This window comes from Thermobia domestica, chromosome 1, assembly GCF_964235325.1.
Source record: "Thermobia domestica chromosome 1, izTheDome1.hap1.1, whole genome shotgun sequence".
Lineage (NCBI taxonomy): Eukaryota > Metazoa > Arthropoda > Insecta > Zygentoma > Lepismatidae > Thermobia > Thermobia domestica.
Genome location: NC_137454.1, coordinates 133516099 through 133542539, shown reverse-complemented (window position 1 = coordinate 133542539; position 26441 = coordinate 133516099). Strand labels below are relative to the sequence as shown.

At 36.1% G+C, this 26441-nt stretch overlaps 1 protein-coding gene across 14 annotated transcripts in view; it reads left to right on the top strand.

Moving 5' to 3' along the window:
* LOC145689315 (nucleolysin TIAR-like) overlaps nt 1-26441 on the top strand; it is a 1166854-nt gene that overhangs the window by 999973 nt on the left and 140440 nt on the right. For 13 of the 14 annotated variants that reach the window (XM_081763493.1, XM_081763481.1, XM_081763496.1 and 10 more), the window contains one exon: nt 19772-19880. In XM_081763493.1, the coding sequence (XP_081619619.1) occupies nt 19772-19880 (109 nt within the window). The remainder of the gene's footprint in view (nt 1-19771; nt 19881-26441) is intronic. The other variant, XM_081763468.1, reaches the window with a different exon arrangement.

Genomic DNA, 26441 nt, shown 5'->3' with positions numbered 1-26441 from the left:
GGTCATTATTCTTGTTAGTCAGTATGGATGTTTCTAAATTTATATTGGCTACATTGATACAAGTTATTTTCATCCCTTTGTTTCAGGATCATATCAGAAGTTTTGCATTTTATTCGTATATGTTTTCTGTGCTGAGGTTAATGACATAGAATAAGTGGTTTGTTAATGAATGTATGTGTGAAAAGCCAGTACAAGGGGAAGTGTTTCGTGTGTCCATCATTGGGAGACAAGCAGTGCTTCCTGTTCTGTTCTGGGATGACACACCCACCAGTACACGCGCAAACCAAGGATATTAGTCATGGCATTCTCTTTTCAGCATTATACCTTGGACCCACCCATAGACCTTTCCTTCGTAACTTGCAAATAATGGGCGTTTCCACTTTGTCATCTCAAGAACTGAGATTCTTCTTCCAGTACGTGATGACATAAATATGGTTTGTCTTTTTTTTATTGGTATTCTTGGATGTTTGATTATGACACTATATAGTTTTTCGGTCATAAAACCAAATCTGTAGAATTTACCTGTAGCAGATTACCTGTTTGTTGTTATTGTTTTGTTACTGTTCGATTGTTCGTAGATAAGTTTTCAAACATTATTTTTTCCCTAACTGTGAACTTTTCTTTTAAGTATGTCTTGTTTATCCGTGAGATGAAAGCATGGGAAAGAAAGTGATTCTGTCATTAACGATGGTAGAACTGGCGAAAAGAAACGAGTACTCGGCAATCAATATTTGTGAATTCTCTGATTCATCCTTACATCTATATAATATCCAGTAGATTTACTGTTTCACGATAAACAAAATAATTAACATTAATCAAATATTTTGTATCAAAAGTGTATTACTTACATATTTATGGATTCAAGGACGTACTCAGTATCTGTGCCGGGATTTTTTAAATATGAACTGCGAACTTACACTCTAATAGTCTCCATTAATTCGTGATATATGATCGGTAAGGTGTGAACAATCTTTGGTTCAATCCATGGTGGGGGATGGAAAATTTTTCGTGGTCTACCTTCATTTGAATGGAACTTAAAGGATCTCTCAACACTCTAAACTGGACATCTGAGGCAGTTGATGGGCGGGGGTAAATAACATGTATGAAGAGTGATGCGAACATTACCTTAAGTGACAAAAGTTCCGGAAGCACGGAACCTTACCTCTTTCCAGCCCTCGGAGAATGTGTTGGCCTGACCAGAATTGTTAGGCAATGGGAGATGTTTTCATGTGTCAAGAACTTCCTTCTTGATAATACTGTAGTTTGAGAGAGAGCGCGCTCTGTACGGTGGTGGTGAAGTATTGTTGATATATTGAGGTGAATATGTTGGTAATATAGTCATAATTATTTGATTCTTGTGTATATGTTATCGCTAATCCTAATCTTAATTCTTACTATCTTTCCATCCATCTATTTCCTACTTCCCAATTCATATATTCTTTAAATTATAGGGTAAAGAATCTAGTCACTCCACCCCTGCCTAACTGCCTTGGTGATACGGCCCATCTCTGGTAGACAAATAGACTAGGTCTCAGCTATGTCTTAGTGCAACAGCGCTCACCTCTGGTGCGTGAGGATTTTTGGGAGTTATCCCGTTTTCTTCCACGTCCTTCATTTCGCCATTTTGTTTATCATCATAAACGTGTCCCTTAGCCTCGGAGCCCCTTAGATAAAATAGATTAATACATTTCCTTGGGGAGCGAAGCATTTCAGTGGATGTGCACTGTTTTCGATGTTAGAATTCTGAACGATTCTGAGAGTTAGTTGATTAGGAGGTGACTAACTACGGTCTGGAATGCCAGGAATTAATGACTACAGTAGTCAAAGAATTGTCTTGTTGTTTTGAACAGTTACGCCACTGTATGGTAAACTACCCATAAATCGTACTAGTACTTCATAAAATTTTAGCGAAATTTTCTGAAGTGATTTTCTTTAATATATTGTAATAGAATTCACTGAAATACAATATACAATTTGCGGGGAATATAAAAGTATTTTTTGTAGCTAGCATATTCCACTCTTTTGAGTGGAAATGGAAGTTGTCAACACCGACAGTAAATGTTTCCCACAATGAATCATTCGTTAAGTAGTAGTATCTGAAAATAGAGGGTGGCCCAAAATTAGGTATACAGTCCCGTCCCGTATTTTATATCATTTCTTATTGTTATCAAACAGGTAGACCGATTTTCTTTATTATTTATTCTTAACGTCCTTTTACTTATAACTTAAGCCCGGAACAGTCGAAGCAAATAAATCCATAAACTAGAATGTTATACTTGATTAATGCAGGAGAGTATACCTACTTTTGGGTCATCTTGTGTAAGTAATTAATGATTAAGCTACTCAGCGTTTCGAAAAATCTTTTTTCCCTTACTGCAGTACGAGTAGCTTAATCAACTATAACAGGGTAATTTAATTCACAGGCTTGCAGGCAAGATTTTAAATAAAGCTAGAAATTGCATTTAAATTTTGTTTTAAGACTTTAAGGAAGAAAACTTGATCAACTATGAAAACGTTTAACTGAAAAGTGAAAGGTAATCGTCTTCCGATACATCTTTAAAAGATGTTAATTTTTCCTTGATAAAAATTACGTTCAGGGGAAAAAAATAATGAGCAGAAATGTAGAATGACTTAATACAGCGAAGACATTTTGAATCTTGTTCAAATTAGAAGCATTACAAGCGGCCTTGTAGAATGGCGAGTTCAGCGTCCATTGGTTTCTGTCAGTTTATTCAAGCATATAATAGGATTGTATCTTGACCAGCCAAGTGGTTGCTCGCTTCGTAGTTTAACAAGTGGAAAATGTCTTGGAAGAAGTTTCAATGGGAGGCTTACTTAAAATTCATGCAGCATCAATGGAAACATTTTCTCCACAACAAATTGTCTTCTCTGTAAATTGTAGTAAGTTGTCTTAGTGTGTGTAATGCATTTGTGACTCCACTGACATGTTAACCAACTTAAATCAGATCAAAGTAATCAGTGCAGTCGTATTCGTGAAAGGCAGTGGTGGCCAAATGACAGCCCGCGGGCTGGATGCGGGACTTGAATGTTTCATCGGATCTTGCAAATGAAAATGTTTCTTTATATACGTGTGTAGCTAGCCATCGTAATATACCTGAATTGAGACTTTATTTTTAACTGTAAAAATATTTATTTCGGTTACTGAGCCTATTCTGTAAGGTAAGGCCGTTGGTAGTGGGCCGATTTTTTTTTAATTCACATAACTTATAGTTGTTTTAGTCAGTACCTAGACATGGAGCATATGATTTATTCACTTTTCATGAATCATCGCCTCAGAAGAAATAAGGAAAGTAGCCTACCATCAATGTTTATTAAGATGCCTATATTTTCCATTTGGTAATATTTTAGGTGTAACAAGCTCTTCCCATCCTAATTGCTAGAGTGAAGTTATAAAATGGGAGTAGAATATATTGTTGAATATATATGGATTATTTCCTGTTTATCAACAAAATTGGATGGTAAATGTAAGTGAATGGTGATGAAAGTATTCGTGAATCTTATGGAAGGAAACCGGAAAACCCCTTTTACAAATACGGTGTTATCAACCAGAAACTTTACATAGTGTTGAGCTAACCCAGGGACCAGTGAATCACCACATAGAATGCATGAATCTTTTATGACTCCTTAGAGTGAAAAAATCTCTTCGTACCACATAATGTTGAAAGGTGTTGCAGATGATTAAATAGTAGTAAGAATGACGACCCCATGCAACCCATATAACATTCGTTCACGGGGTAGCAAACATTGTGGTGATATTTGAGTGCCACATTTTCTTCAACTTGTGTAGTTCATACGGAATTTTCTCTATTTATATTTCATACACAATTAGTTTTACTTGCTTTACACTTTTTGTTAGGTTGTTTCAAAATAATGTCTTATGCATAATAATTCAAGAATTCCCTATATTATATTAGCCTTCGGCTACCTGAGGACTTCGCTCCTGGACTCCAGCGTTTGCCCGGCGTACTGCCTCACATCTCATGTGTCAGTCTTTACTTCTGTTCTTCGCACGGCAAGAATACGTTTGTGGATTTTTTTTTTTTTTTTTTTTTTGTGCGTAAAATGTAAACCCTTTCTCCATAGAGTACTCAAAGTGAGATGATGAAATCCCATGTCGGCCCAAGTGTTAAATGCGTTAAAAAAATTATGTCAAATGGTTCATCTGTTTTCCCGTGGTGATGAGACTGACAAGTCATTTTTTATATATTGAGAAAAAAATAGAAATTCCCCCTTTTCTCTTGTTAAAAGCGCAATCGGGGCGCAATTTCTGGAAATACTCTGGCATATGCTGTTTTTTTTTTTTTTTCAATAAGGAATTTATATTTCAAGTTTCATATCCCTAACATGTCTCTGATCTGAAGGTATTTCTAGATGTAATAATCTTACATCAATTGCAACCCCACCCTTTTTCCTTTCATTTTTTATTTTCTCTTCTACGAAAAACACTGAAACACGTCTTTTATTGATTTAAAGGACTAAGTACCAAATTTTCTCTCTAACCTTAAGGAATTTCGAGATAGGAACGCTTGTAATCCCGCCCCTTTCCTTTCCGCCTTTTTCTTCTCTTCTAGGGCAAATGTCAAAAAATGGTGGAAAATATGTGTGATTACTTTAAATAAATAGTCCAAATAACGAATTTTATGTCTCTAATCTTAAAAAATTTCGAGATATGAGCATAAATTTTCACTCCTTTTATTCTCTTTTAGGTCAAAAATCAAGAAACGCTGAAACATGTATCAAATTATTTTAAATGAAATAATTCCATGTCAAATCTCATGTCTCTAACCGCCAGAGGTTCCGAGATATGGACATTTCTACGATAATAATTGCTACCTCTCTTTCCGCCCAGTTGATTTCCAAAAATTTTTCCTTAATGGTACTTTACGTCACAAATCCTATGCAGTATCAAAATTTGAAGTTTTATCTGGCTTAAGCGGTTTGGCTGAGCGTTGATCAGTCAGTCACTCATTCAGAACGTCTTTTATATAGAGAGAGATTACTCGCCATCTGTGATGCTATAATACTGTTTTATACAGGTAATAAAGACAGTAATCTTTGTATGTACATTCGGTGTTTCATCTAACTAAGTAGTTAGCGTTCCAGCCTTCGGTGCAGGAGAACCGGTTTCGGTTCAGTGAGAGTACGTCTCTTCAAATCAGATTCCACGTTACACTTAGTACCCTCAGTGATGGAAAAGAAAACTACGCTGTAGCCAATTGTTTCTATCTTGTGATTTTGTGAACATATAATGAGAAGAATACACAATTATTGTTCAGGCGTAACGTGAAAGTACCGTGGGTAATATGTCGGTACGTATCAGTTTTGTGCGTAGAGAACTTGGTTATCATAGTAGTGATGTCAACAATACGGTTAATGTCATTTGAATAATCGTATAATACTGCTGAAGGATATTTAGGTTCAATACTTGAAGTACCGTGCGTAATGACGATTCACCGTGACACTAGTTATGTTATGTTAGGTTGATCGTTATAGTAACGGTACTCTAGCAATAATGTGGTGTAGTATCTGAACACCATTACTTTTACAATACTGGTAGTGTATGTTGCTACTTCCATGTTGCCTTTTGACCTTATTTTCGTATAGTTTGAAAGAGATTTCTTCTTGATTCAAGTCCTATAGCAAACAAAAAAGGATGATCATTATACTGAGCTATTGAAGTCTTATACAAATTAAAAAGTGGTTGATATTTATTAGTAAAAAATAGTTGTGTGTGGGTATTGAGTTTTGACTGTACTCATATGGTAGTTAGTACAAAGAAATTGGTCTTATAGCTAGTGGATAGTGTCTTTAAAGTTAAAGCGATATGAAGCCTATTACCGTTTCAGCATAGCCTAACTTAAGCACGAGAGAATCTTAAACAATCGATATATTCTAAACGGAGTGATGACCCTTGAGAGTGGGGTATTGTATTGCTTGGTTTATCTACCAATTCCGACAGGGTGAAGGTAGTTTTCTCTTCTCACTCCCACCTTTCATTGTCCGTATAGCTTTGGAGTAAAATTGGAGATGGTAGGGTCCAAAATGAGATCCGTTCATCAGCTGTGTAAATGTAAACTGTGTCGGTTACGCAGTTTCTCGGTAGATGGTGTGGCAACGTTATGTGACAAATCCCTTGTGTCGTAGTTTGTGATGTTGCTGGCGTTGTTAGTGTCCCTTCATGTAGGTCTCTCCCCTCGAATCTTCCTCGTGACTAAAACAGAGTTGCCAGATGATGCAAAATAATTTTAAAATGATACTTTAAACCCAAATAATCTTCTATCTTTTAGAGACGAATCCAAATAATCTTCTATCTTTTAGAGATGCTGATTTCGTTAGACATGTACAGGCGGCCGCACAGTGGGAGCAGATGCTCTCACTCTAATTCCAGTCAAGCTTTTGGTTTCCGAATTATGGGCTTAGTAAAATTGGAATTTACACGTAATGAAATTAGAAAAAAAATCTCTAGTGCTATTTAGAGCTACAGCATGTGGAGAAAAGATGTTATCAAGCATTATTTTGAGCATAAGAAAGTAAATGGTGAGACGGTTTATTAACTATTGTAAATACAGAGTGTAAGTATAAAGATTTCATTAAAACGTCAATGAAGAGATGATTTTGTTGCGCAGGGAAACTTACTATTTAGTTTATTACTTGTTGTGTAATGTCCCTCCTCATCATTGAAACTATGTGACACGTGGACTACATTAGATTCAATCAGAAAGTAAAATTCCATTCTCGTGCCAAGAAACAAAACGCTTACGATTAGCCGCAAAATGTTTTATGCTCCCACAGTAAATTATAGGTGTATGTAGCCTCGGATATGGCAAGGTTATTAAATTTCGTATACACAAAAGATATCCTGTAAAGAATACAGTTGAGTGGTTATCAGGAGTTGAGTTATATTTATTTTGGGAGAAACCCCAGATCCGTAATAGCACCAAACTTGAAAGGCACACGATGTAAGTGCTGTCCGTGGTAAACCTATGTTTAATCCAGAATCTCTTGTGTTAGAGGCAGATGGAACCTCATTCGTTCTAATTTTCTAAATGGAATTAAAATATACGTATACGTTTGAAATTAAAATATACGTATTCTCAGGGACCAAAAGTTCCATAAAGCAGTGGGAAAGAAGAACGATAGTGAAAATAGTTAAAAATAGGGGGGAAAACTCGTTTATCAATATTTGAGAAGAAATAGCCTTATCAGGGATAGGATATGATGATATAGCAGTTAATGGATGATGAAATATAGAAGGTAATACATTCATCGAGACGTATTTATTTGTTGAAGATTTTAGTACTTAGATGATTTTCTTAATTTACAGCAAGGGGCCGATCAGTGATGGGAAAATATATTAGTATTATTATTATTGGAGACCATGTTTAAAACTGCAAGCCATCATCATTGGTGTAGTGGCTGTCGCGCAGCCGTGGTACACGAGTCCTGGGTTCGATTCCCAGTGAAGAACTTTGAAATTTGAGCTCATTATGGTGGTTCGGATTCCACCTCAAATTTAAGTCTACGTCTCATATAGCCTTAGTGTTGAGAAGAGACTCTAGACTCCAACCAATCGAAAGCGTCAAATTGTGTTTGTAGAAGCTGAATATATTTTAATACTTTTACTTTAGTTCTAATCTGGTCATATCAGGAACTTAGAGATTGACAGCTTTTGCTGTTGACATGAATACAATACTTCACTGTGCTCAGTACGATATTTGCTTGTGTACGTTTACTTCCCAATCTGTGTGTTCTGTAAGCTAATAAATATAAGCTCCTTCGTGGCTATATGATTAGCGTATACGCATGTGGGACAGGTGATCTAGGTTATATCCGCGGTGGGAGCTCGTTTGATTCTGATTCCACGCTAAGCTGTAGATCCACATACCGTATAGTCTTGGGGCTGAAGGGAACATAAATCTCAAGCAACCAGCCAATGTAAGCAAATGAATAATAAAAGTGTTAGTAAATTATTATGAAATGGATGGAAATAAAAGTTGTGTATGTATTGTCTATCTGTCATAGAGTACCAATATAAAATTGATTCTTTCATAGTTTGTGTTTTGTTGTAGTAGCAAAAGTATGTACTACTTTGAAACGCTTTCAGTTCTGGACGAATATTGCCTAAAATTCACAAAATTAAAGTCTTTCAATGTAAACGACGATTAAAGTGGAACTGCCTTATCTGTCGTTCGTCGGACAGCTGAAGAAGTTCATTACAGAGTTATTCGGAATACAGTTTCTGATGTGTTTTTTTAGGTTATTTATCTGTTGAAGTAAGTTACATTTACAATGATCAATTTTCATATTTATGCAATGTAATATAGTATATATGTATAATCAAAATTAGGTAAATATTTTAAGTTACATAGTACAATTTAGATTATGTTATTTTCCAAAGTTTGTACAGCTGAACGTAACCTTAGTTCTATCTCTTCTGGCAACAGTGCCCGAAGCGTAACAACGCCTCCTTTTGGTCATTTCATTCTAGTGACCATTCGCTAGCCGTAATGGTTGCCAATGAAAGTGAGGGGTAATCCCCCTTTACCCCTATAATAGAGGGGGACGTACGTCGGCCTCAATTTCACGGAGATTCGAGTCTGTGAAATGGCTCGGTTTACGATATAGAGGGGTCCAGTGGGCATCCAATGTCTTCTTGGTTATCCAACACCAGAGGAAATGAAGGTAAGCTCCCGAAGTCCAGCACTGATGATGAACACAGTTGTGTGATTTCTCCCTCTACTCTTCACCCACTCCATCTGTTCGTTTCTTATGATGCTTCCCCATTTGAAAGCACAGATTTCACACTTGACTCTCTCTCTCTCTCTGTCTTTTGCTTGCTCACTCATTCTCACTCTCGTAAAGACAAAACCGTGAAAGGTTAATATTCCCAACAGGTACTTTTTTTTTTTTTTTTTGTTTCCTTGCGTCCATTAATTTATGCAGTACTGTAGTATTCAGTAGTCATCCTTCGCAGTTCACTATCGTCATTTTCTGTGCGAATGGTGATTGGGAGCTAAAATGAGTTTGAATCCTGCGTAGAGCAATCATCTTCGGTAACGTTTACAGCCTGTGTTTAGTGAGGGCACGCACAGTAAATACGGGAGTAGAACTCTCAGTAGAAACTAAAGAAGTGTACTCCGCTGTTTCCATGTTTTTATCTTTTCTTGACAATATATTTATGAGAAGCTTTTTTTTTTTTGTTTGTTTTCTTACTTTCCTAACTCTGACAAGTTGATTCTTAATGAGTACGTTATCCAAGTTCGTGTCTCTATTCTGCACTGATCTTTTTGATGCATTCAATTAGAGATTTGAAAAACTAGAATAGTTAAAGGAATGAGCTTCTCTCTCACGTAAAGGGAGAATGGTGAGAAGCACTCACCTCTTATGCTAGGATCTGCGGTTCAATCTCAGGCCATATGTGTTTATGGTGGATATAATCTTGTCCGTAGTTTTGTCAAGGTTTCCTCCCACATTCTTATTCCCTCAGCTCTTACATGCTAATTTACTATTATTAATCTTCCGTCTCCTTTAGCCTAAAAGACATGTTCATGGGACGTATAACTTTAAGATTTCATTTCCATTAAATTAATAGTCAGAAATAAATTGACCTCGCTTACTTGAAAAGATCTTAGAATTACCTACATGAAAACTTAGCGTGTGTTACAATGCAAAATCATTATAATGAAGTTAATAGTCGTGAGCATTCATATTTCTGTAGAAAAATCACTTTATGTTAAACACTTAATATCCTTAGATTAGAACATTGTAAATATTTCTTCACAAAGCAGCATTTCCTTGTGCTATAAGGAATACTGTTTTATTGTATTCCTAATCTTTGTACTGTTCTATTATATTTATATTTTTCGAATAAAATAAACTTCTGCCTTACTATATTGTGCATGAATTGAAGATTTGGGCAATAATAAATATCATAGTGGTCAACCTCTGTCTGTTAAGTATTAGCGACTCCGACACCAAACCTTAAAGGGGTTGATCACCAAATGGTTTTAAGTTGTCGGATGTGTAGCCAGCACATCTCGAGCCTCTTTATCGTTGTAGTCAGTTTTCCAATAGTCTCATCAAACTGGTGAGATCTCATACTTTCTTGTTTTTTTGTACACCTCATGGAAACCAGTAGACTAGCACGGACATTATTTTATTTTGCTTTTAGTTTCAGCAATGCAACTTAACATTTAGAAAAAATCAAAATCAAGAACGCATTGAGAAAACTTTCATAATAATTGAATCAGTTGAACTACGTAAAGTGACATAGTCAAAGAGAAGAACGTCACTCAAGATATTTCAGAATTGTTAGCTGTGTCCTCTTACATCATTTCGTACATAACTTCTGTGACACTTTTGTTCTGAAATGAAAATGAAATGAAATCTTTAAATTTTACGTCCCACAGTTATGCCAGTTAGGCTAAAGGAAACGGTGATGATGAGAGATGAGTGAAATGGTGGAATGAAGAAAGTGGGAGGAAACGGAAGAACCCCGAGAAAACCCACGAGCACGGTGTTTGTCCACCACAAAGTCCACACGGCGCGAGCTGGGATCGAACCAGAGACCCGAAGCACCGGAGGTGAACGCTCTACCACTGAGCCACTGTGCCCCCTGACACTTTTGTTCTGAATAAAATTAAAAATGTATAACTACACTTTCCAAAAATTCAGTTTCACAATCTCATTACGTACTGGATTGGGACCACTTATATATTAAGCATAAATTAATATTCACCATCATTATTTTCTTTCGTTCTGTTCGAAGTTTGAAATAGAAATATTTTCGGAATTCGTCCGTTTCATAGAACAAGGGAATGTTTTATGCGATGAAACCAATAATACTGTAAGTCCTGGACGCTTTGATTTGTTTTATAAAATTTCCTACGATTGGAGGTCACTGTCTGAAACCTTATTGTTGCATCACTTTTTCGTTCCCCCTCTATCTCACTGTTTCTCAAACTAATTCCCAGACTATTTCCCAGACAACTCTGGGTCTATCTTTGTTGTTCTCTTAGATTGAGCATTAATCCAAAGAAGACAGAAAAATAAAATTCAAGTGAATTGTGTTTCACATTATAATTGAGAATCTCAAAGAGGTATAAGTTACACAAATAACAAACAATGTAATTTTAAAAGATTATACAAATTACAATAGCTTACATACTAGATGTATTACTGTAAAAATTTCTTGATAGCTTTATACTGTTATTTAACAAAAAAAAAAAAACTAATATGCATTTTCTATATTCACATTATTATTATTATTATTATTATTATTATTATTATTATTATTATTATTATTATTATTATTATTATTATTATTATTATTATTATTATTATTATTTTGATATCAGAACGTCCTCCACATGGTTTTCATATATCTAGAGAAAACGTATGATAGAGTGCCACAAGATTTTATTCGGTAGGCACTGAAGACAGTAGGATGACGACAGGCCTGTGGTAGGTCCATATCTGTTTTGAAACCTTCACATGGTCATCTATGTGCCCGCTAGTGCGTGTGGAGGGCACTATGACGGCTTCTAGTTATCGGTAATCATTCCTGATTATGTACGCCTATCCATATGGCCCATATTTCCAACTGACATTTCCGACGCTCCTTGTCACAAAGCATAGTTGTGAATTTCAGTTGCTGCATTGACCTCCAAACTCACCGTATCTTAACCCAGTTGGACTCCTTTGAGATGTCATTAAACTTTAAACCCGAACTCATCCCCCCCCTCCTCTGTCTGCGGAATTTAGAGGAATTAAGTGACATGTGCGCAGATGTGGTGCACCATACCTCCAGCTACCTACCATCCTTCATTGCTTCCACGCCAAACCGCGTTGCTGCTGTCCTGTGAGCCGAAAATAGACATACCATATATTCGGTAGATAGTCATAATATTTTGGCTTGTCAGTGTATATACATGCTTTATGCTTATTTTGTATTGTACGTAGCTTCTAAGAAGTAATCTCGTATAACATTCCGATTACTGTACAACATTCTGGCTGATAGAAGTGGTCCCCGCTTAAGAAAAGTTTGAGAAATACTGCAGTAACTTATTAAAGTGTTAACCATTTTATATTGTATGGTAACGGATTTAGCCATATGATATTTTCCTACCAATTTTACAATATTATATATATATATATATATATTATCGATTTAGGAAGAAGAAAAAAACATATTTATTGTGTACTTTCGGGTTGTCTAGCGAAACAAAAGTGTTTGCTTGTAGTTTGATGTTCCATCCACATGCTATCAGCTTCGCAAACGATCGTTGAGGCCAGATGGGAGGAAAAGAAATAAAATACACGGCAGTGGAAGGGAGAATGAAGAGAGAGAACGGTTTAGTTTAGCACGCGTTGCTTGTCAATAATCCGTCCACCCAGATGGACCGTTTTTGGAGAGAATGATCAGAAGGGTGATGATTTGCTGAGGCCGTCTCCGAGCTTGACGTCTGATAGTAGTTGGCCGAAGAGAACAGCAAGAGTATTGTTATTGCGACCCATCTCATTTCCAGCTACTACTATTTTCACGGTTTATCTTTTCGGCATCAGCTTTCTTCCCTGATCTTCTTCGCTACTGCTTCTGTTCTCCCCCGGAACAATGAGACCTCGCTGTTGACCTGGCAGCTCTTGTGTCCGTGGAAGTGTTTTCAATCATGAAAATAGCGGCTTCGGGAACGAGTCACGTACCGTCACCTCAGGATTGCAAGAAGCGTCTTTCAACCCCTCACGTGCTCGCAGAACTTCGAAAATGTCCATCCTCAAGTTACGATCTCTTTTCTTTTCTTTTCTTTTCTTTTCTGTGTCTTTCGTCACATTTTTCCTGTTTTCTTCATTTCCTGATTTTTCTACTAATCTCTCTCTCTCTCTCTCTCTCTCTCTCTCTCTCTCTCTCTCTCTCTCTCTCTCTCAAATACATACAGATTCTCTACTTGGTTTCTAAAGGAAGAGAACACCTTTAAATAAAATCGCTTGTACTAAACACAATAATGTTAATATTTTTTGAATGATGAAAAGTAAAACTATCAATCCAGTTCATTTAGGTATTATTAATATATTTCAATTTTATACCAAGTCACTATAAGGAATTACAGAGAGAAACTGTACTTTAAATCAATATATTTAAAGTTATCTTTATTTTTCATCACCAATTGAAAGATTATAATCGATCATAATGGCGTCCTTGTTCTTCTATATCTTAAAATCCTCTTCCTCCTCTTATTTGCCTTTCATCGTTGCCAGAAACAGAAAATACACTATATCGTTCGTTGTACATATATCGTTGTAAAAGGAAATAGATTTACAGGTTATTTACTGAGTGAACGAATGCCTTTTTTATTATTAATATTGAAACCGTTAATACATGATACTACGTACAGTGAAACTCCAATTATCCAGATTAGTGAGTTCTGGCTGTAATCTGTATATGCAGAAATATACGAATAATTGTGGAAATTAAAAGTCAGGGTGGTTGTGAGATAATAAATTCTCTAAAATCGCTTTTAAAAAACTCCCTATCAGTGTTAATAAGGGTTGACATAATATATAGAGTGGTGAGTCAAAAGTCTTTGGGCACACTTTTATTTTGAAACTTTAAAGGAAACTGAAATCTGTTAGTGAAAGATGGTGGTAGATGAGGAGCCGTAACTTGTAGGATACATGACCACCATGACCGTCATCTTGAATGCAAATTCGATATTTCAAATGGGAAGTTGCCATGTCGCATATCAAGTAATGCCGGCGTGAGCTCAGGAATCCGAAGATCTAATTATTTTGTTCATATCTTACGAGCGCTGAAAGTTTGAAACTCACCTATCAACAGCACGCTAAAGCACGTGTGTTGTATATGGTAGCCAGCCCTCTAATGGTCCCCGTCACCCCATCGCGATTAAGGAAGTTCCCGTCTGGGCTTAAAAGGATAGAAAATACATGTTTCTGCGGATGCATTTTTGCTGAAAAATAACGTCGATAAAAAAAATAAAATAGACCAGTGATTTGTCTCCTATATAATAATATTCTTTAATATTCTTTAATATAATAATATTCATTAACTTTACAGGATTATGTTCTTTACTCAACGCAGTTCGGATTATTTTCACACCAGTCATCATCATCATAGGTATTCTGCCTTTATTGGCACACCAGTACCAACTATTGTACCGATTGATCTCTCCATTCAGATAGACATAGGCCTCGTCGCTAAACAATGTGCCACATGTAAACGAGAAGTCCATGTATGTCCGTACCCCACATGCAGAACTCTACCATCGATCTGAGTCATCCTCATTTAAGTTAAGTTGCATGTGCAGCTTATTAGGATGCCAGGATTGATATACAGTACCTGGAGAATGGAGGGCTGGATGGAAACCAATTTCGACTAAGAGACGACGAGTATTGCGTTTGGGTCTGTTCACAAACGATATTAAAATAATGCTTCTCATTGTCAGATCCTCTTTGGTGGCAGTCTTAAGACGACCACTAAGTGCCGTATCTTTCACAGGTCCAGTTTCTCGAAATTTGGGAATCACGTACATAATTGTGTTGTATGATACTGGATGTCTTGGTGGATACCGTATGGTATAGTCTTCTACATGCCTGTGGGACTGTGTTCCCCGGATATTAGGATGATTTATATCTGTCGTTTCTTTGTCAGAGGTATGTTAGGTCACCTGAAACAATAGGAGATTCTTTCAGTAATAGTGACTTTTTTCAGACTTTCAGAGTTCACAATGCGCAAATCATACAAGGTATGAAAGAAAAAAGTACATCTTTGGATTCCTCAACTCACTCGGTGTTACTTGCTATGCGACATGCTCCCTTCCCGTTTGAAATTTCGAACGTGCATTCAATATGGCTGCCATGCTTGCCATGTAGCTACCCTACAAGTTCACTGCAAAAAATAAACTACTTCTGTACACGTTAGAATACTTTACACATTACTGACACAATTTGAACACTTCTGTATTACACATATTCACCCCTTTTAGTTACTGTTTTCCAAGTATATCCCAGGTGTATTTGCAAAATATGTCATCACTTTGTTTTCGAACTGTTTGCTGAGAAGAAGTGTTTTAAGTATGTCACACTAGATACTGTTTTCTGAGAACGCTTTGGAACATACGAAGTACAATTTATAAACACTATTTCATCAATTTTCTCCTCAACATTCACACTGAAAATGTTTAAATTGTGTTTCATTTTGTACAGTGTTGTTGTCCCTCTATTGATGTCTCTCATTAACAGATTTTCCACATTTTCGGCCTCAGGTTTCGAAATGAAAATTTGTCCAAGAATGTTTGACTCGCCCTGCTTCTTGAAACTAATATTTTTTCTACAAATATTTTTACTTGTACTACTTTTACACTTTTACTACAAATATTTGTTTAATACAGAACATTTCAGTTAAATATAAATTTTAAGATTGGTTTAAATATGAATTTAAAGGAATTAGAGTACATTCATACTGTAATTTTCCTTAAATCCATATTTAAATATTGATATTCACATTAAAAAAAAACTTGATAAATTGCGAAGTATATGTATCAGTACATTCATACTGATACATACACTTCGCAATTCAACTTTTTTTTTTTTTTTAAGTTTCGGTAGGAGATAGCGAGAAGCTTTTTTACTAAATCGATTCAGCATCCCAGGAATAGGTGCCACCTAATTCATTAATCCTCGGTTCAGACCGGAAGTGACAAATAAACCATTTCCAGTTTTAGCGTTGATTGTCATAGAGCAAAAACGGTACTAGACACCGAGAATTTTTTTTTTTTTTTGTAATTGATTCAGGAGCTCCCCAGGCAAAGATTAGTCTTCATTTTATCTCTATTAAAACCGAAATTCGTAGAAACCCACAACAACTCAGGTTTCAACATTGATCTTGATAGAACAAAAACAGTAAGGGACAGCAAGAAGGCGATTTTTAATGCGCATGCAGCATACCATCATCTCAGCCTTTATATTTCTATTCAAGCCATACGATTTCCGATTTCAGCACTGATAGTGATAAAATGGTAATAAATGTGGAAAAAAATTATATATCACAAAACAGGTGCTGTGTCCGACTTGAATTGTATTTTTAAAACTAAAACAAGAGTAAGACAATAAATACGGGAAGCCTGCTGAGTTAGAAATTAAATATATTTTGCACTTCATAAATATCTTTCCTTGGTTGTAGAAATTAAAGATCTTTTGCACTCCACAAATATCTTCTGTTTTTCCTTTGTTGTCAAGGACTTAGTTTGGTCTCAAGGCTCTTTCTTACATCTCTAAGTTGTGATTAGTTTCTTTGTAGGAAATTATACGTAATCAACTTTACGACGTAGCTCGACATTGGGAGAGAACTACTGAACACTTTTGATGGTCGTGTTTCAATTACTAACTCGTGTATACATTTATTTTTATGTTAATCTTAGAAAAATACTATTCAATATAAACAGAAGTTAGGTTGACTAATATAAATCTGGTAGAAACATGTTAAGTGAAAAGATTCTTCTCAATTCAGTTACTCATCGAACCTGGAAGAGCGGGACGTGGAAGTCTTTCCATCAGGAAAGGCGGTTCATCCCATTAATCAAAAGTACAATCTCATCCGCCAAGTCACTCAGCTAGTCGGTCAGGTGCGACCTGGAGGTGGAAAAGGGTCACACTCGACCCGATCCATCTCGCTAATTGCTCCCTCTGGGGGCTCTCCGAGAAGTGATGAGTACAAAAGTTGACTTGAAACAGTCGTGGCGAGTTTCACACATACACATACAATCAAACACAAACTTCCACACACATTCTCGCCCATATGCTGTTCTTCAACCTCCACAAGAAAGATTTTTTTCTTATCAGGAAATATCTAATTTACTGGAAGTGAACATCAAACAGACTAGGTTATATATATACGATTGTTGCGAAATATCAGTGTGTTGGAAATTCCTTTCTCCCTTGAGCAAAATTATTTATTAAGGTTAGAGCATTGCTACTTCAGTTTTGTATTTTCCTGGAGTCAAGATGTTATGAGATCTAGTGTTAGTTTCAAAACATTTTTCAGGTCTTCAGTGAGCGTTTTCTCAGTATATAGAAGTTTATTTCTCTTTTGGTCTTATCTTGAGCGCTTTCATGTTTCATCACATCTTATGTTTATAACTCTTGTTATTCCATTTGAATTGAAATGAAATTTTAAAAAATCCAGCTCGACCCAAATGCTAAATAGTTCAAAAATTCATTTCAAATGGTGCAATCGTTATCCTTTGCAAAATAATAGTAAATTACTTAGAATTCGCATTTCATTCAGAACCCAGACTCAAAAATTCATTTCAAACTGTTTAGTCGTTTTCACGTGTTGATGGGATAGATAGCGTCGATTTGAAAGTGAAAAATAAAACTTCAAACATTGCCTACCTCTCGTAAAAGCGTAATTTTTGAAACTGTTCGGATACATGTTCAATTATCTTTAGTGAGAAGTTTATGTACCGAGTTTCATTTTCCTAATTAGAAGAACTATGAGATAATCTATTTTTGGCATGAATTTTGAGCCCCATCTCCCCGTTTGGTACACATGTTAATCAATGTGACATTAAAAAATCTCATTTCGAAGTAGATAATATTTATATTCAAAAACTCATTTCAAACAGCTTATTTGTATTCCGTGTTGCTGTCACAGACAAGATCATTGTCATTTTTATTTATGAAGATAAAAAGAATGTATACAGTGAAACACTGTAATACAAACTTACTCCATCCCAGAAACCTTTTCAAGTATCAAGATATATATATTTTTCCCTTTTAAAATAATATAAAATTGATTTATGAGTTCCTGGGTCCTACATACTCGAATATTTAATATGATTTTAACAGTATATACACTGATATTTAAAGTAAAATGTTAACGAGTAATAATACTTGACTAAAAATGAACTTTTTGGGACCCATGATAAATACATTACGTTACTATATATATAAACGCATGTACAAAAGCAAATAATTAGCAGTGAAAATCATACGAGATGTTTATATTACAGCTTCTGACAACGAACTGAACGACAAAGCGTATGGATGGCCCAAGCGAAGGAAGAACTTGTGCACGAGCACAAACGAAATACATGCTGGCCGTTCGACTTCAAAGCAACATTCGCATTCGGGACAGAATTTCTTCGAGTTTTTCGTTCGTATTACCAATTGTTCGAGTTCTGGGGAATTCGAATTCCGGAGGCAGTATTGTACTTCCTTTGTGGAGTTTCAACTAGTAAGACTGTACAGTACATGAAGAGTAAAGTAGGACGATTCGCCTGTTTCTAAAGCGTTCAGGAAACGAATGTAAAGGCGTTTAAGAGAAAGATGAACTACACTCAGTAAAGGGAAATTTGTTGAAATAATGTGGTAGTGAATTTGCCTTTTTCATATCATCATTGTTAGTATTCTGCTATCGGTAATGGATCACTGGCCACAAATTTGAAAGTTTTCACATGCCAGAGTCCTTTGCTAAATTCTTCGTTTTGGCATAAGGATTCTACTCTTTAATACCATTTAAATTCAATTTCTTCTTTGTATCTCTCCCGTTTTCTTGTTCGCTCTACCGTTTATAACGTTCTTCAGAATACAGCTTCTTATCAATGTCCTAATTAACTTCATTTCAATTAAACTGTTTTAATTATCTCCAGTATTTTATTCCCTAAATTTTCCGAAGTACCGCTGTCGCGTTTTCGTTACACTCCATTACGTATCTTCTTTCCCTTGTTCTCTCAAATCTATTTTGTTTTTGGTCCTTCGGAATGTTTCATGCAATATGTTGAATAATATTAAATTGAAAAATGTATTAAGTGTTGCCTCTATCTCTCGTTTAATTTGTGGTAAACGACTTGTGTTAATGACTTACTATTATTATTATTATTATTTATTTATTTATTTATTTATTTATTTATTTATTTATAAAACAGTGAAATTTCAGATTGATTTTAGAAATTCTTTTAAAACAATGTCTTCAGAATTTTCGAGTCGGGTTAGATACACGACACGCGATAATTTGGAATTACGTAATTGAAAATAGGACTTGAGAATTCTTTGAAATTCTGCAACGTTAGCGTCCACAATATGTATGCATTTAGATTATCTTTTGTTACGTTAATGCAGTCTATAAAATACATGCTAAGATAACTTTGTGTAACTTCTGATCAGTTGAACAAATGTTATTATTTTCGCAATTCTCGATGTCTTTCATCAAACTCACCAGAAGATATATATATATATATAATATACGATCTGGTCGTTGGGGATCAAACAAGACAGAGGGAGCAGAGAGGCATTCAGAATCAGAGACAACAGAAATTGAAGATAAACAAATACATAAACCAAAGTTGTAGATGGATCTTCACACCGAAAAACATCTCAGCAGGCCTAAAGTTTCCGATCAAACATGTCTGTGAAACATCCAGTTTAAAGAAGCTATTTTAAGTAATCAGTTCGTAATCGTGGTTACACTAATCTTCAAGACGGGCAGTTTTGTGCTGTTTTAGGTTTTGCGGTATTAGATCTTTCTTGTACCAACCGATTGCATCCCTAATATATGTTCATTATTTCAAGTAAGAGAGAGAGTGAGCTACTTGAATACAGATTTAGATATCTGTAACAATAAGAACCACCTCTCTCTATCTTCAATTTGGTTTTATTTATATTTTTACATATTATTATTATTATTATTATTATTATTATTATTATTATTATTATAAGTTTTTGGTTTTTCTTATAGGAAGCTGAGAGTGCTATTACTGCGATGAATGGCCAGTGGTTGGGCAGCAGAAGTATTCGTACCAATTGGGCTACTCGGAAACCACCAGCGCCCAAGAACGAAGGTAAGTGTAAGTGATTTATCATTTTCTTGCTTGTTTCAGGTTACATTACCCATTGTTCAATCATACATTTATGCCCTATTTGAATATTGTGTGTGCGTGTGTGTTATTTATATGTATGTAAGGTGTGTATGGATTGAGAAGTTGAAATGTCCCTTACCCCAAACTTACCTTGAGAGTATATTTTCATCACTTCTGCTTTCCCGGTAATTTTATTTGTATGTATCAAGCGCGATATTCATATTTCTTGTAGAATATTCTTGACTGCAGGGTTAGCTTGTGGTAAGCATTTTGCTTGTTTTATGATGTGTGATAGAGAATCTAATTGAAGATAATACGAATAATTTATGCATATGGTGTAGATCAAGAAACCCTTTCTATATTTTGTGTTTTTTCTGTTTACGTGTTTTCGGGTGCAATCTTCTTTGGAGACAAATGTTCGGACCCCATGTGTGCCATCGTTAGTTTGAAGAATCCTTAATTCGACCGTTACGTCGTACAAATTAGTAGTGGACAACACTACGATTGTACAGTTTTCACTGCAGTCTTCTGATTACCAATTCATTCATGGTCATTCATGTACATTTGCTATCCCATTTCCTTTATCCTCTCAGGATATTACTGTCACCGCTTTTATTCCTTTTTATAATTCCGAGAATTTACGTATCTATCTTTACATTTAAATGAAATTGATGTTGTATATCGCCCTTTTACGACAAAATGACTGAACCCTTTCACACTGATTTTTCAACGTGGTACTTGGATCGAGTTGGATTTTTATCATTTCGCCTTGATAATGAGGTAACCACAAATTGAGATAAATTATCATCAATATCCATGGAATAAAAGTATGTAAACCCCTGGAATGTTAGATAACCCACACGACATAGTTGTAATAAGTTGTTGCGGTCTCTTAAGGGATTTTCTGTTCATGTCTGAGCTGCCTTTCGCGTTATATTTCTAAACTTTTCCCATTGGATCACTCAGTGGAAATACTATTATAGAGAAAACGCCCATTGTAAATATCAGTATTAGGTTAATCATTTGCAATTGTTCAAATTCAGAATGATGATCGATACTCTGCAATACAAGGTACTAAAATGAGTGTTCCGGATGTCACACGTGTTATATATAACCAATTTTCTTTTAGCATTTATGGCTTAGCTCATCGTTTATAGTAATTGCTACTTCAATGGAACACCATGTGTTAAAAATTTTGAAATTGTATTCTTCACCATATTTCCTTTATTATTATTTCGGCTTCACCGAATCAAATTAAATTTGTTACCCCAAAAGTGAAAGTGCAACAAAAATAAGAAAAAAGTATATATATATAATGTGTGTGTGTGGTTTTCTATATAGTGTCCTTGAGAGAAGAAAAGAATCGTTTCTATATGATAGGTTTCGTGATGAAGAGAACTAGACTGTTCTTGTCCCCTTCTTTTTTCCTTGGAATAGCTGATGCTGAAAGGGCTGAGCTGAGACCTCCTCATGAAGATGTTAAAAATGGATACGTTGTCGTTCGTTTGGTAATAGGGAAGGAACTTGAATCCAATCTCAGGGTGTTGGCAATGGGGAGGTGGAAGCTGCTCGAGAGATATCCATCTGGTGCAGACTGCCTGACTCAGCTGTATCGAGAACTAGCCTCCGTGGTCGGAACAAATTACATTGGCCCAACTTGTATCCCATGACCACTTGAAAGAACAGACTGAGTTGACTTGACTGGATTTTAAAAAAATAAAGAACAAGAAACTTGACCGTCTATCGCGTGGGAGCAAAGGATGAATTGAAATTGATAAAGGGTGCTAGTAAGCTGGATGAAGAATGTTAATGTAATTCGTCACTGTTACCGAATGCGTGGCAATCTGGCAGTATGTCTGTGGCGAAGATTTTCGTTGTTTCATTCAAAAATATATGCGTACAGACCGATAAAAAAATGTATACTCGGTTAATTTGATTATGTCTGTGTGTTGTTTCTGAACATGAAGTTATGGTGTTCCCTTAACAGATGTCGATTCTCTCATAATTATTGGCCTAAGTAAGATTCTTTGCTAGAGGAGTCTGTGGCCCCGTATTTATGATAATTTAAAAAAAAAAACTTATCTGTATACCAACGGTATTCTGGGAAGGGGGGAGGTGTCTGTAATTATGATTGTAACGTGTAACATACGACGTAAGATGGTGACGCAAAATGTCCGGTGCATGATTGAGATTAGAGGAACGAAAGTTCATTTTAAAGTAGTATTTAAAGTTTGATAAACTGTCGCTGAAGTTTAAAGTCAGGGAGGCGTGAGTTTGAAACAGAACCTCCTATACACATGACAATTACACGGCTTTGTGACAAATATGGAAGTGGTATGCACGAGGGAAGATCCGGAAAATCTTATGCACCTATAAATCCTGTTTCTTCGGCTGTAGTTTTAAAAAAAAAGTTTGCGTCCACTTTGAACACTTTTAGTAACTATATAGGTACAGAAAACTTGTATTTTGCTTTATTGTAGTATGTATTAAAGGTCTTGTATATAATTAAATTTAACACTAACACACAAAATAGTTTTCTTTCACTAAAATGTGGTTACATTTCTTGAGAACTCTGTATTGTAGACTGCTTCCCCTTGTAGAGTGTAGAATAACGTTCTTCAGGAATGTTTCAACTCTTGATTTTCTTCCGTATGATTTTCCACCATTTCTTCTTCTTATTATTATTATTTTACATGAAGTCCGCACCTGTGAACTACATTGAAGACACGTTGGTATTGATGTAAACTTCTGTTTATAAAAGAAAAAAGGAGGGAAATCGTTGGATACAATTGGAGATGTGACCAGTAAAAGAAATGAACTTTTCAGCTTGTAACAGTGTCCCCAGATCATTAACACCGAAGGGGATATGAAACGCATCTCCCAAATGGTTGACGCGAGGTCGTCAACGAGCACAAGTACACCTGCTCCTCGTTGGTTCTTGGTTTTGGAATCGCATCAACTTCTTATTCTTCCCTTTGTTCTTTTCTTTCCAGTTTTCTGTTTTCTTTAATAAAAGCAGAGATGTACCACACTTTCGTCATATTTATAGTAAATCTAAACATTACACACGTATGCTGAGTTTGCTTGATATATTAACAGAGGCAGGATTCCAATCACACAGTGAAATTAAGAAAACCGTTCAAGTTAATGTTCAATAGTTACATAGATTAAAAGAAATGTGTGAGAAATGCAAGTAAATGGTTATCATTTATGAAATAATTACTGGAGTGACTAAAAGAAAAGAGATGGAAGAACTCCAAGAAAACCCACAGACATGGATGACATTGTCTATTTCAAAATCGGACATGCTATGAAGTCAGAATCTAGTCGCACTAGAGATAATCGTACTATATTGAACCAGTTTACTCCTTTTAATAACAAATATTTCTAAAAGCTTTCATTTAAAATTATTAAAAATAGATTTGCGCTGGAGACAGAAAGCCGAGCCTACCGCAATTATGATAGTTCTATAAAACGTATTTGTTTGGTTGCAGTCTAACATCCTTTTTCTTCAGCACAGAGCCTATATACGGCGTGAATCTACAAGTATATGTTAGATCTGAAGTACATGTACTCATTTGAAAATCAAATCAAGACTCCGATACCAAACACTCCGATACCTCCTAACCATTTAGTTACGAGAGAACTCTGGCTACTCCGTTGATTGCACAAACTTTTCAAAGTTATGCAGTAGCCAACACTAGAATTAAGCTCCTTCCTGCCATTACCTTGCATAAAAAGATATGGCTAGCCAGAATGTGTTCAGTTTGGTGATGTGTGGACAGTACAAAAACTCTTCTTATCGGTATTTCTGGCTTGTTGGACGGAGGTCGCTTCCCCTTTATTCAAATCAACTTCCCAGAAATATGATTAGGAATCCTTTCACGACTAGCTGTATCAACATATTAAAAATTATTTTCTGAGACGAAACGAAATAAAAAAAAAAAACTTTTCTGTATCGTTCCAGTGTTATGTCTGTAGCCTAAAGCGTGCTATCATAAATAAAAGTGAACGGCGATAAATGTGTGGGAGAATGAAAGGAAGTAGACATGTTTTTCATGTTTATGTGATGCAAAGTTTACATTGCTCTACATGAAGAACTAATTACTAAATTTGATGTACTTGCTTCATGAAGTAAGCCACATGGGGGTCTTTATGTCGCATTCATGAACCTCTCACGATGATAGAAACTCAGGCATGTACGAGTAATGGTAGAGGTAGATTACTACTCAACGCTTTAAAATGTAAAGAAATTCAAGCCAGCACTGGCGAAGGCAGTGATATTGCAGGGCTAGATGGGTGTTGATGAATTTTGGTACGAGGACTTCTCTCCGCATATCAGGCATATTCTGAATGATTACTCTAACAGTGCACTCTGCCAAGTGCACTGAGCTTCTACATGTGAAACTCAAATAAGCGCGGGTAATGACAATGTTCTATGCAGCAACGTCATTTCCGGTTTTGCATTGGGGGAGGCTCTCCGATTTAAGGGAATTTCAAGTTTTTCATTACTATACTATGCTATTGATATATAAAACTCAGGGGGAAATTTCCTCTGTAAAGTCCTAAATGTCGCCTCTGGTTCTCTGATGAGTGGCAACGGGGTAATAAATATATGGTACCCACCGTAGTAAGACCTGGGCTAAGTTGATTTTGAGTTAACGTCCCTTTCAGCAGCGAGGCTATATGAGACGGTACCTAATTAAAGTGGAATCCGAACCACATGAGTTCCCGCCGGAAATCGAACCTAGGTTTCCCACACCAAAGGTGCGTGCGCTAACCGCTTAGCCACGAGGAGCTCGCAGTACGACTTGGGGTCAACCCAGGGAAGGCGTAATGGTTGCCATCGTCTCAAGCGTCTCAACTCTTCATGGTGTTTGTACTTTTTACTAATCCTCTTTCAAAATTGTTGCCGACTAATGATAATACCTAATGAGACTTCAAAATCCAATAAATCAAATTCGCCTGAAATCCATGAAAGATTGCTTGTCTTATTGTTCTCACATTTTGGAGATTAGAACGATATTGTACTTTTATTGCCAACGTCTACAGTAACCTATGTGAGATGGATATTAAAAGCTGATATGCTTATGTCCAGAACAAATGCTAATCAATGATAGACGCTTGTGTCCACGGTTTAACAAATGAAAATACAACGTATACGTGCGTCAAATCCGCCGGGGTAATACTGCAAGCACTTGTGTGCACGGTTTAACAAATGGAAATACATTGTATATCTGCGTCAATTCCACCGGGGCAATACAGTTTATGCACATCCTGATATTCTCCTTCACTTTATCCATTGTGTGTGGATTGTTTTAATACGCTCTTCCTTTCCTCATAGATAAAATCACATGTCGACTAGTCTGTTGATCGCGGCGGCCATAACTCTATACTAACTGTTCGCTGAGCATTAAACAGTTCATGAACACGAACAAGTGGCCAGTCAGATGTGTGAAAGGTCATCTTATCCCGCTGGAGAAAGCAGTATTCACGTTCTTCGTCTGTCAGCTGTAGCCAGTCATCCAAAATAGACATCTATTGTAGATGTGATGTCGAAAAGTATTACTCATAACACACGTGACGAACACAACACACCGCACCACACATCTATCTCCTAGTCATGTCAGGGTACTTCGTGTATTAGGTGGGGATTTTCTGAAGCCCAGTACAGTTTTTCTGAGTATTTACGTATCCTGAAAAATGAAACTTTGTCTGTGATGGAGTACGATTTCAACTTCAAACTCTTGTGCAGGTCATTCCTCACCTTGACCTCTTTCGATAATTTTCTGATAGGCTTGTGAGGACTATGAAGCATTACTTTGGAAACGTACACAAAGTTTAAGAGTGCAGGCAGGTGGCGCTCGTTCTTTGTTGGATTTACAACAGATCCCGTGTGGGGCCATTTCTTCACAATTGCTGGATACTGCGTGTAGGTGGGATGGGACGATTAGAAAACTCTGTGTAGAAAAACTCCCTTTAAAGAACCCGTTCTTATGTCCGACTCTACAGTATTCATTCTCTCTAGTATCGAATATATCGCTAACACGAACAACACACCTCAAATTTTCGACGTCAGCAGACAAGTTACGGTTGTACCTCGTCGGAGCAAGGAACGACAAACGATCACGTGACTCAGGGGATTTCTTGCGTAGGAATGTACGTCCCCTTTATTCCAATTTTCAATATTGAATATCTATTCAATATTCCATATTCTGTTGGGACTACTTTTTCGTGGCCCACCCTGTAGTATGCAGTAACCAGTTCATCTCATGATATTTCTGAATAGTGCAGTTGAACTTCGAATAATTTCATATTTGAATATTTAAACAATAAATTCGTGGAATATAAAATTATTAGAACATTTGAGCATCTGTTGAAATAATTTTAACACTAATACTTGTGATACAATAAAGCCAGAATTAGGTTGTTGTTTTTCTATTTTACACATGAGTAAGGAAAGAAAATTCTTCTTGAACAAAATCCGTTTCCCGCAAGATTAATCAATGTTCTGCAAATTTAGATTTTAAAAAAAGTCATTTTTAAGTA